General features: G+C 42.9%; 4 protein-coding genes across 4 annotated transcripts in view; 3 read left to right on the plus strand and 1 right to left on the minus strand.

Annotated features, from left to right (window-relative positions):
- The window catches only part of LOC308311988 (glycerol-3-phosphate dehydrogenase [NAD(+)], cytoplasmic-like), a 79,666-nt gene that overhangs the window by 59,926 nt on the left and 7,655 nt on the right, over positions 1-12,085 (plus strand). The gene's annotated exons all lie outside the window — the stretch shown is intronic.
- Positions 1,859-3,962, plus strand: LOC308311991 (gamma-crystallin M3-like; the record flags this gene model as incomplete). Its single annotated transcript, XM_080758823.1, has 3 exons — positions 1,859-1,873; positions 2,471-2,710; positions 3,681-3,962. 3 exons carry the CDS (start codon positions 1,859-1,861, stop codon positions 3,960-3,962), a joined length of 537 nt encoding a protein of 178 aa, XP_080614949.1.
- Positions 5,452-9,167, plus strand: LOC308311777 (gamma-crystallin S-1-like; the record flags this gene model as incomplete). The annotated part of the gene is made up of 4 exons (XM_080758555.1): positions 5,452-5,489; positions 7,803-7,875; positions 8,064-8,306; positions 8,898-9,167. The coding sequence occupies 4 exons, from the start codon at positions 5,452-5,454 to the stop codon at positions 9,165-9,167; spliced, it is 624 nt and encodes a 207-aa protein (XP_080614681.1).
- LOC308311778 (gamma-crystallin M2-like) lies at positions 10,065-12,077 on the minus strand (the record flags this gene model as incomplete). Its single annotated transcript, XM_080758556.1, has 3 exons — positions 10,065-10,340; positions 11,305-11,547; positions 12,069-12,077. 3 exons carry the CDS (start codon positions 12,075-12,077, stop codon positions 10,065-10,067), a joined length of 528 nt encoding a protein of 175 aa, XP_080614682.1.

Here is a 12,085-nt window from a genome sequence, read left to right on the forward strand (position 1 = left end):
CACGTGACGATACATTTATTACATTCAAGTAGGCTCCAGCAATATTCTCTTTATACAGGACAAGAACAATAACACCAAGCACATGGTTCACGTCCAGTTGAATTGGATAATTCAATCCGTGATTCAAATATTTATCCAGGCTTATCACATTGTTCTGAATCAGTGGAGCCACCAACTCTAGACAATGCAAATGGGAAAAAAGTGCAGAGCATCCCAGAGCTACTGGATGCTGGAGAGCGTGCTGGCAAACACAGGGGAGCAGGAGGACATTTTGGTTTGATATCAAATGCTTTTTGGCTGAGTAAAACCCTTTGAAGAGTCAAATATAAGCTTGAATCCTATAGCATCCCTGTTCTATCTATGGCTAACATTTAGCAAAAATAGAAGATCTGTCGCGTTGATTGATTGATTGAAGAATATATTAACAGATTGGAGAATTAAAGTACATTTCAAGCACAACTCAATACAAAACTGTTAAAACTAAAAAAGTGTTTAAATTAAAGATAAGTATGACAACCAGCAGCATGCATTTCTATGGAACCAGAACTCACAATAATTATGCCAGAATGTAGACTATGCATTAAAACGATTCATGGCACTCGCACATTTCTGACCAGGGGCGGGAACCCTTTTTGGTGTTTTAAGCATTATGTTATGCTTTAGCTATTGAAAAATAGCAGATCTACAAACTCGTACGAATATATATTCTTTCAGAGCAAACGTTTTCAACTCAAATCTTTGCTTCTTGCCCAGACACTCTTCTTCTATACATCTCTAGTTGTGACCTTGACCTTTTTGACCCAAAAGTTGATTTCATCCACTGATCAGTTCTTGATTTCTTCCTGATCCGCGATTTCCTGTTTTTTATATAGAAGTGTATATTTGTAAGTCTCTAAATGTTCTGATGAATTGAAAAATGTGGACCCTGTTGTAAACAAGTGCAATGCTTTATCAGTGTGTTATATGACGAGGATGTGTGTATATAATTAAACTAATTAATTATTAATTATTAATTCAATAATTAATTTTTTTTAGTATACATACCTATATACACACATAGGCGTGTATATTTATTTTTATGTTACATACAGTATGGAACTATGTTTTGACAGGCTTGTTGACTTGGGAGCTTACAAAGGAAGTTCATTCACGTCACCAAATTCCACAACTTCATTCATGACTCCGTTACCAAGAGGAAATAGGTGTTCCTCTCAACAATGAAGAGGCTATTGTGAGAGAATAGAAACATTAAACAAGGTATCTGCAACATGCAGGAGCAGCAGGACTCAAGTATGCAACTTGCACTATAAACTGCGGGCGGGAACCCCTTTTGGTGTTAGCATTATGTTATGCTTTAGCTATTTTTGAAAAACGACTGACATAGAAACATAACCTTTTCAGAAAACTGTCAGGATGTAGAAGACATTTTTAGAATCTGATCTCAGGTTGTGCTGGATTTCAACACAAGACCTTTTTTTTCATTCACGTGTATGCATTTGCTTATACAACTGTGTTTTCTGTGCCCACAGCAGATTAATCTGACGTGTATTGTATTTTGTAATGTAATGCACCAGAGAATTTTAATAGCTTGAGAATATTCTTCTTCTCGATCTGCCTTTGAACGATACACAATAGCGAATGTAGAATAACCACAGCTGCACACAATGGTCAATAACAAACCAGTCATGTGTCATTATACGAGGCCCTCCATATTATACTGTCCAGTCAGGAACTTTACACAATAGGAATAGAGATTCTGTGGCTGTATAAAAGTACCCCGTACAGTGCATTGGTTCTACAATTACTGTCCAATATCATACATCCATCCACAGACGAGCAACTCATCCTCATCATCATCATGACCATGGGAAAGGTGAGGTGTAGCCAATGAAGAATTCAAATTAAATAGAGCTAGACCGATTTCTAGGTTCGATTTGACATTTCTTATGACATATCTGTAGTAATATCTATGCAGCCAATGTATATTGCTTTTTACAATAACAATAGCTCACAGTGAGCTTGGAGGTTGAATAGGAATTATTAAGTGTTTAAATAAGAAATAATATTCAGTTTATGTGTGTATAGTGTACCGTATTTTATATTGACTTGTTTGCTTCGATAGCTGTAAATAAATGTTTTTCATATATTGAAGTTTAATACTTAAGTCTAAAAATGCATCCATCAAAACTTTATTTATGTCTATTTGTATGAGTTTGTTTACTTATTTTTTTACTTTTGAAGCTTTAATCAATCCAAATTGTTCCACTTTTTGGCGAAAATGTCGGTCAAAACGTCCGGAATCGGTGGTCTAGAGCAGGGGTTCTCAAAGTGGGGTCCAGTGAATCTTCAAGGGTTCCTTCCGAGGGGTTCTAAATGGTCTAAATGGACCCTTACAAGTCTGTCTGCTCTAAAATGAAACATGCGTGCATATGCATATATTCTTTCTTTTCATCTTGTTTTCTTCCAACAGATAATCTTCTATGAGGACAGGAACTTCCAGGGTCGTTCCTATGAGACCACCAGCGACTGCCCCGAGCTGACCTCCTTCCTGACCAGATGCAAGTCCTGCAGGGTGGAGAGCGGATGCTTCATGGTGTACGATCGCTCCAACTTCCTGGGGAACCAGTTCTTTGCCAGGAGGGGCGAGTACTCCGATTACCAGCGCATGGGCATGACTGAGTGCATCAGGTCCTGCCGCACCATCCCCATGGTAAACCTTGCAAACCTTCCAGTCCAGTCCAATCATGTCTGGTAGCATGGCTTTATTCAGGATTCAGCAGGGACGTGTTAGAGACTGGCTGGGGCTGAAATCCCGTAAGAGGGCACTTTTGGACAAAAATAGCGAAAATTGCAGATCTACAAGCTCAATGTATTGCGCTGCGACGCATTGAGAGCTTGTAGATCAGCTATTTCCAGGGCGCAACCCAGCACTCTTTATCTACTGGAGATGCGGAGTACAACATGGATTTCGATACAAATTTGTTCAACGCAAAATGGTGCGTTCCATGTTCAGGAGACTTCGGAAAAAAGCAATTATCCTGAATGCTGCCTTCTGCTATATGGAAAGGAGTGGCATTTGCATTTCTTCCACCGTTGTAAATGCTGCATTCGTTACAGACGGGTGAAAGGGCAGGGGCTGAAGCCCCCTTTGATGTCTATGTGTGCATGTCCTTGTGATTCAGCACATTTTATACACTCCACACACCAATATCCGACGCTCCCGCATGCAGCAGTATAGCCCCTACATGTACAGCAAACCAATTCCAATACAAAGTGGGGTTCTGGGAGTGACAGGAGTGTTTGAATGGGAAAGTGAAAAGGTTTGAAAACCCTCCTCTACACAGCACGCACGTGGTCTAACTTCAGGAGTATAGCCTCATGACCGTGTTATGATAATTAACCAATTGAGCCTTATACCGTCCCTCTGGGGTGAACATTGGGTAAAGATAGTCAATCTAGAAGCTCACAGTGCGTAGTGATTCGTGAACTTATGCAGATCGGCAATATCTGGCAAATATATTTAGTGTAGATCAAAAACAGAAAAAAAGTGCCCTCTTACGGGATTTCAGCCCCTGCCCCTCTAACACTCTCTGCACGTCCCTGCCGGCTACATACTAAATGCGTATAGGGTTTAAGTGGTTTTATTGTAAAAATGTGATGCCTGTTGTTTCCCTCTGCAGCACAGGGGCCAGTTCAGGGTCAGGCTGTACGAGAGAGAGAACTTCGGAGGCCAGATGCATGAGGTGAACGAGGACTGCGACAACATGATGGAGCGCTACCGCATGTCTGACTGCCAGTCCTGCAACGTGATGGAAGGCCACTGGCTGCTGTACGAGCAGCCCAGCTACAGAGGCAGGGTCATGTACCTGAAGCCCGGAGAGTACAGGAGCATGAGGGAGATGGTGGGACAGGCTGCCCAGATGAGGTTCACCTCCATCCGACGCATCATGGATACCTGTTAGTTCGCCCGTTGACTGTGAACGATAGCTTTTTTTAAATAAAGGCTTGTGAACCTGTATGTGAGAATTCCGTTGATATCATTTTGTTGGCAATTGCTCGAAAATTATATTCAATTCAATCTTTATTTCAGACTCAGGGTCCATATCACATACAAAATGACAATACACAATAAATAAGATTAAAAAAAAGGAAAAAAAGAACGATATATGAAAACCATAAAGAAAATGCTCACAGTGTAGAGGCTGTTACGCCAATGTCTCCAAATCATGGAAGAGAACCGAATAGAACTCTTCACAGGGTTGGTTAAAATCATAATGACAGAGCTGTCAGACTCTTCTAACCGACACGTGAATGTATACATTAAGTTTCTTAGAGGGGCTTGACAGGTAGGCACCCCCAAGTGAACAAACAGCTGGCTGGCACTATGTGCCATCTTGGTACCCTTAAAAGCAACTGTAATGCATCATTATATGCAACTTTTAATTAGTGCCCTAACTTCTTTAGGGCACTTGTGGAAATGAAAACACACACACACACACACGCACGCACGCACGCACGCACGCACGCACGCACGCACGCACGCACGCACGCGCGCGCACACACACACACACACACACACACACACACACACACACACACACACACACACACACACACACACACACACACACACACACACACACACACACACACACACGCGTTTGGGGGACATATACTGTTACCTTTGGGTTATATGCCAAGAATACTGTAAACTGCTACAAAGTGGGATAGCAGGTAAATATCTTAACATATGTTTTCAGGAAAACAAAAAAACTGATCCAAAACAAAACTGTATGATATTCTTTAATAATTTCACCAAAATCTTTTTTAATAATGTATGACTATTTAACTTGAAATAACACTGTATGCATAAAAGGATTACATAGAATTAAATGGGATTAAACCTGAGTCACAAAACCACGTGATTTAGGCCAAAGAATTGCCTATTTTGGCCTATCTCACACTCCATTCACTCCTATCCCACGGGCCATTTTACTAAAAGGGGCGGGATCAACATGATTATTTTCAATTAGGACTTTGATGATTTTACCAGAGGTGCATGGGCAGTGTCATGAAGAGCTGACTTAGGCCAAAAGATATTTATCCTTTAAAAAAATGACTTGGGTCATTAGTTTAAGAAGGTGATGATAGGCTAAATAAAATACATAGCAATATCATACATATGTTCACACATTATATGAACAAACTGTCAAAATAAGTATAGCCTAGTGATACAATAAGACAACGTTCTTCTAACCCTAACTTGTACAAACCCATTACAAACTAGTTGTAGGGGTTTGATAGAGCATATACCCTCTTCCTAATCTGAAACCTAATCCAAGTATATATGTGCTATTATCATTAACCGCATGAACCCTTGCGTCCCTAATCCTTATTCTTGGTCGAAGAGATTGGTGTAGATGTCTTCTGAAAGTGACTTCCACGAACATAATGCATGGAGAGGCTGCTGAACACACCATGCTGGTGAGGTGAGGGAGAAACCCCACATGTGGAATGTCACAACATTCCACTTCTAGCTGACCCTATCACAATGGCAGAAGTCCACCATGATTGACCACCAGCAAAAAGGAGCAGGCAGGTGTGATCAAACTTCTGTCGATAAGCAGAATGTACATTGTACACTCATTAACTCCATATTTGTAATTGTATAACTGGCTATCCAATGAGCTTGGTCCCAAGAAAGGTAACCAACTTGATTGCGACAATTCCCGGGGGGTACGTGAGAGCAATAATGCAGCAAAGTTATATGACTATATGCTTAATAACAGACTCATTCTGTCCTGTTAAGACATTCTGAGAGCAGACAGGAGCTCAACCTAGAAGAAGCTGCATTGAACACATTGTGGCATTTAGGCTTATAATTGCATGGACATTGTGTCAGAAAGAAGCTAACTGAAACATGCCTGAAACAAAGCACTCAACTGATTATCCAGCTGTCCACCAAAACTGAACTGATGACTCCATTTTGTGTGAAACGAATACAGCAGCAGTCAACTTGATGGTAAATGTTCTTCAATTACTAAAGAAGGAGAAACAAGTCATCTATTCTCATTTAATAATGGAGAAACAAGATCATATTGAGAGACTTGCGGTGCTTGACTCATAAACTCCAATCCAAACAGAGCCAGGGAACAAGATATAAGACCTACCAAGCCATCAACCCAGAAGTATCTGTTCATCCACTCTATACCATACACATATACATGTAGCCTACATGTACATGTACATGTACATATGCATTTACATATGCATATGTACATATACATAACCTTTACACGGTTTCGGTTGTCCTCTCATATATAGGCTGTGGAAATGGGGAGGTGGAGTCGCATACCGCCTGGGCAGCCTATTTGTCAATGTGAGACTGCATGGTCTGGTATACAACAAAACAAACAGCACATACTGACGGGGCCCCTCACACAAGACATCAGAGGGAAATATGAGTTTACTGATCTGAGCTTTGTGGGCTAACAGAGGAACTTGGGGGACGTGTTATATGCCTGCCTATCACTTTTGAAGCAACAGAAAACTCCTGTTGTCTGAGTCAAGGGATTCTGTGTTGTGTATTGTATAGTTTAAATTATTGTACATTTTAATGCTTTTATTCATGGGACTTTTCGGTGATTGTTTGGACCCAATGTATTTTGTCAATAAAGTAACTAACTTACTAACTAACTAGTCTGTTTGTCTGTCTGTCTGTCTGTCTGTCTGTCGTACGAACCGCTGCAATACCACTGGGTGACCTAAAGTGGTGCTGTTGAGCAGCCTAAAGGGCCATTCACACTGAGCACTAACTATAACTGCAGCCAGCCAGCTGTGTCGTTGAGCAGCTGCCTGCACCGCTCTGTTCATACGGGTGTGATTTTTCTCTTTCTTCGGACTGCGCCCCGGCCAGTGTAATAACTGGATGGGGGGTGCACTACAAATACCAAACCTATGAACCTATATGTACTTTATATGTACAGTATATGTGCTGCAGCGTGCAGCATACAGTAAATGGCCCTATCCTTGAGGTATCTTATTCTTAGAGCCATGCAACAATTTATTTATTTATTATTACTTGCGGAGAAAGTGAGCACACAGGCTCTGCAATCGGCTGGGTATGAATGTACGTATGTATGTCGGTGTCCTCTCTCTCTTGTTTAAGATTACATCACCATCAACAGCCAATTTAGGGACCACAATTCTTGGTGACAAAACTACGGTACGTTTCAAGGTTGGTATAAGGTCAATAGGATAGGGGTCTATAGGATTAACAGCTCTAGGACTCTAGGAGTGGTGAGCATACCTCATGGCACGCTCTGCTTGCGCACAAGTAGGCCATACATGGACTACTTGAGTGCAAGTTGGCAGTACAAGAGAGAGAGAGAGAGTGCATTTCTAGTTTAGATTGTTGCTTGCTCCATATTCTAACTTTTTGTGTTTTTTCGTATATGAATGCCCTACAGTACTTGATCATCCTACTACAGCATCACACAAAAGCCTAAAAAAACACAAACACGGTGCGAAGCAACTCGTTCTGAGCTTGCCGATCTGCTATTTTTATCCGGGAAAGTAAGCATATATTGTCTCTTTCCACCCAACAGAGACAATATATTTATTTTCTGTTTTTTTCCCTTCATTATACGTATATTATATTTGTGAGTTGAATGATATTGAAACAACCCCAAACTCCCTAGTAGTTCATTGGTTCATAGTTGCTTTGTTCACTACAAATGAAAGTACATTGTTCGGTGAAAAAAGCTGACGTGACAGCCATGATTTGAATGACAAAGCTGCAGGTCGACTGTGGGTTATAAAGGCAGAGCAGGCCGACGGCTGCGTGGTGCTACATTTGCCGACACAATGGGAAAGGTAAGGCTGGTTGTTTTTCTATGCATCTTTTGTGCCTGTCTGCGTACATTATACCTCCACAGACTGTTGAAACGAAACCAATAAACAGGGATCGTTTATCCCTTTGTCATGTGATAAAGTCTGCCTGCAGGTCTCCTTATTTGACCTGCACATCTATTAAAAAAAACTATATTTTGACCTGTTTTCAGATCGCATTCTTCGAGGACCGCAACTTCCAGGGGCGCTCGTACGAGTGCGACGGAGACTGCGATGACCTGCACTCCCACTTCAGCCGCTGTAACTCCATCAGGGTGGACAGTAGCGGATGGATGGTCTACGAGAGGCCTAACTACATGGGCTATCAGTACTACCTGAACAAGGGCGAGTTCCCCGACTACCAGCGTTGGATGGGATTCAACGACTGCGTCCGTTCCTGCCGCATGATCCCCCCTGTAAGCTTCAGTCAGACTCAGGCATGCATGATCTGAGTGAGGGCTGAGGCACATTACAAACTGTGCTAGTGATCCTCTTAGAAAACCCTACTGTATATGAAGTCATCAACTGCATATGGTGATGTCAGACAATCTTGGAACAACTACACTATGATAATGTCAGCTTGTATGTTAAAGATAAGCAGGGGTGCATAATATACGTTGGGTTTGACATATACTGTAGTACCAAACGGTCTTTACAGTCATTATTAGTCAGATACACCTGTGCCCCGGGTTAAAAATCACCCGTGCGGCGGGGTTACAAATCAGCCGTGCTGCCGGTTAAAAATCACCTGTGGCTCCCGACATGCGCAGCGGGTTAAAACTAGTCCGTGCTGCGGGTTAAAAATCACCCCTGGCTTCCTGTGAGGTTAGGATTTGGGGAGGGCGTCTGACTAATGGTGTGTCTGACTGTTGCTGGAATCACATCCTTATTGTATAACGGATTCTCAGCTGTAGGCCTTATTAGAGAATGAAAGAAAGGGAAGGAAGACCAGCTGCCTCTAGTTCTCTGGTAACACGACTCCTTGTCATTTCGTCCGCCCCACACAGCACACCGGCTCTCACAAAATGAGGATCTACGAGCGCAGTGAGTTCGGAGGTCAGATGATGGAGATGAACGACGACTGCCCCTCGGTGTCCGACCGCTTCCAGTTCAACGACATTCACTCCTGCAACGTGATGGAAGGCCACTGGATCTTCTACGAGCATCCCCAATTCAGGGGGCGCCAGTTCCTGATGCGCCCAGGCGAGTACAGGAGGTTTAACGAGTGGGGGAGCATGAGCGCCAGGGTGGGCTCCATCAAGCGCATCGCCATGTGAAGAAAGGGATCCCAATGGTCTCATGTAATGTCATGTTAATAAAAAAGTGTTCAGATACCCAGTGGGCCGCCTTTTGCTTTTCCTTTCCATGTATTGTAATTCATTTTAGTTATAGTTATTCTATTTATAGTGACTCATAGGAATAGACTACGTTGACAACCAGGTATAGTCTGGTGACCACCGGAGAGACGGGTGACAGCCGGAATGTAGACGGCACCCGGGTGAGTATGGGTTACGCCCCAGCCTGTGTCCTCTGTGAGGAGGAAGCCCAAAAACCCTCGGTAAGGGTTGTTCCGGAGCAACGGATTGTGTGGCCTTGGTCTTGCCCTAATGTGACTGATCGAGGGTAGCTACTGGGACGTAAGTCGGGACTTGATCACCCCGGCTGGGTCACCTGAGTGAGGGGTATGATGTTCGAGAGACCCGAGACCCGAAACCTGAGACTCGAAACGTCCCAGGTGCAGTCATGCGATTAATTTTTAGTCAAGGCTCCTGCTTGACATGGTCAAAGTTCATGAGCAGGCATCAAATGTTAAAATTATTGACATTGCATTTATGTAATGTCCATATGCATCCCGTCGAAAGAAAGAGAAAGAAAGAAAGAAAAAGAGAAAGAAAGAAAGAAAGAATAAGGTATACCAATGTTGCAAAACTGACCCTTGGAGACTAGTTCGTATCTTTCCCATGCGTGGCCGCATGGGTAGGGGCTTAAATGAGTCATGAATGTCAGAGGAACTTCAGCATGAGCCAAAGTTAAAGCCAAACCCAATGGAATCTACAGACACCCTGTAATCGACACACACACAATGCACTCTCTCAACCGTGATCACTTAACGCATAAGTTTAAACAAGCATGTTTATTCATAATGGACAGAGGAAGGAGGTATATGAAGACTTCTAGTTGAAGTCGGTGATTCTCCGTATGGAGCCGACCCTTGGGCTCACGGCTCCCCAGTCACTGAACCGGCGGTACTCGCCGGCCCTCAGGTAGTAGTGTTTGCCCCTGTAGTTGGGCTGCTCGTACATCAGCCAGTGGCCGTCCACCACGCTGCAGGAGTTGATGTCGGACATGCGGAAGCGCTCCTGCACGTTGGGGCTGTCGTCGCTCACCTCTTGCATCTGGCCGCTCAGGTCTGGGCGCTCGTACAGCCTCATCTTGTAGGTGCCATGGTGCTGCAGCAGGAGGAGAAGATGTCAAACTCACTACATGTGACTCCGAAAAGGATAGAAGCTAGACAGTAGTAGTACTAGACAAGAATATATATATATATCTCTGCTGTCTGGACAAAGGAAACCACATAACCTGATGTGAAAAGGGTTGAAAACCTACGGAGCCCGAGAATGGCCACGGAAGACATTTTCTTCTGCTTCTCGAAATTTGAATTGGTACACTGTAAAGTACTCTGTGAGCAGAGCTGCATATTGGTGTTACATTTGCCAATGTGCAAGCATTCACACTTTGACAGTAGACTATAAATATTGTCAATACCTGCAATGGGCTCTATGCATATTGCATACAGAATAACACTTCCTACTTCTGAGCCCCTTCCCCTTCCCGCGGCCATCTTACCATAATAGGTAATGGCAAGGTGCTATAGGTGCAACTTCCATTTCGATGCCCATTCATCGAAACAGACAAGTCTGATTGTATCTTACACAACGTCAAACTCACCAACATTGCAGCTGTATGAAAAGCTTGAATTATTCTCTTTCTATCCTCAACGTGTTTGTTTCATAAAATCCACTGTAGACATGTTATGAGTTACTTTCTGTCCTCGCAGGTGATTCTTTTTCTAAGTGTTGCAATTTGGAAGTGCTCGTTAGATATCACTCAACTGCCCTGCTTACCACCTGTTTTGAATTTGCACATAATAAGGAGGCAGCAGGACATTGCTTTACTGAAAACGAGTGCTTCCAAACTCTGGCCGCGGTCTGCAAATTAATGGTCAATAGCAGCATCCTCAACTCTGTTTGAACAGAATGGAACAGAGCCTTAATTAGTATCATCGGTAACACCTGTGAGAAGGAAGTATTGAAGGGACCCAAGTTCTTAGCAAAATGGGGTAGGCCTATGTTGTGCATAGAGCCTATTGAATGCACTTCAACTCAATGTTGAGAGGCCGCCTCAAAGACTTACCACTGGTATCGTACGGCAGGAGCGGATAGTAGAACCCTCAATGCCGGCATGATGGTTGTCGGGGTATTCGCCTCTCCTGAGGAAGCACTGGCTGCCTTGGTAGTTCTGCCTCTCATATACCATGAAGCAGCCGCTCTCAACCCTGATGGAGTTGCAGCGGTTGAAGAAGGTGAGCAGTTCGGCACAGTCACTCATGCACTCATGCTGTGCACCAAGGAAATTTCTGTCCTCGTAGAAGATTATCTGTGAAAGGATAATTTGCGTCAACCTTGGTTATACATTGCTGTGGTTTGATTATCATTGCGGTTTCATTCGAGAGATTGTTATAGTGTATTGATTGTTTAATTAATATAATTATAAGTGGTTCTCAACCAGTGGTCCTTGAGGGGGTTCCAGGTGGGCCCCCAGCTAAATGTTGGAGAGTTGGTAAACCAAATTAACCTGTAGATACATTTAACTCTTGAGAGCGTAACCAAATGGACTCTTGGTTATACATTTTACACCCAAGAGTAAAATTATTGTTAAACATCAGCATTACCTAATTTACAGGACGTCTAGAATGTAGAAGAATTGTTATGTAACAATGTGTGCCTGTTATCTCTCCTATATGGCACCACATCAATACAGTATTGGAATTGTGGACAAAGGCTAAATCTCGTCAAATGGTGATCCGTGGCTCAAATGCAGAATAATAAATAATGGACGTTGATATGAAAAAAGTAGACCACTAATTTACAGCATTTAACGATGGCTATCAAACATACCTTCCCCATTGTTACAG

This window comes from Protomyctophum bolini, assembly GCF_963924005.1.
Source record: "Protomyctophum bolini genome assembly, chromosome: 24".
Taxonomy (NCBI): domain Eukaryota; kingdom Metazoa; phylum Chordata; class Actinopteri; order Myctophiformes; family Myctophidae; genus Protomyctophum; species Protomyctophum bolini.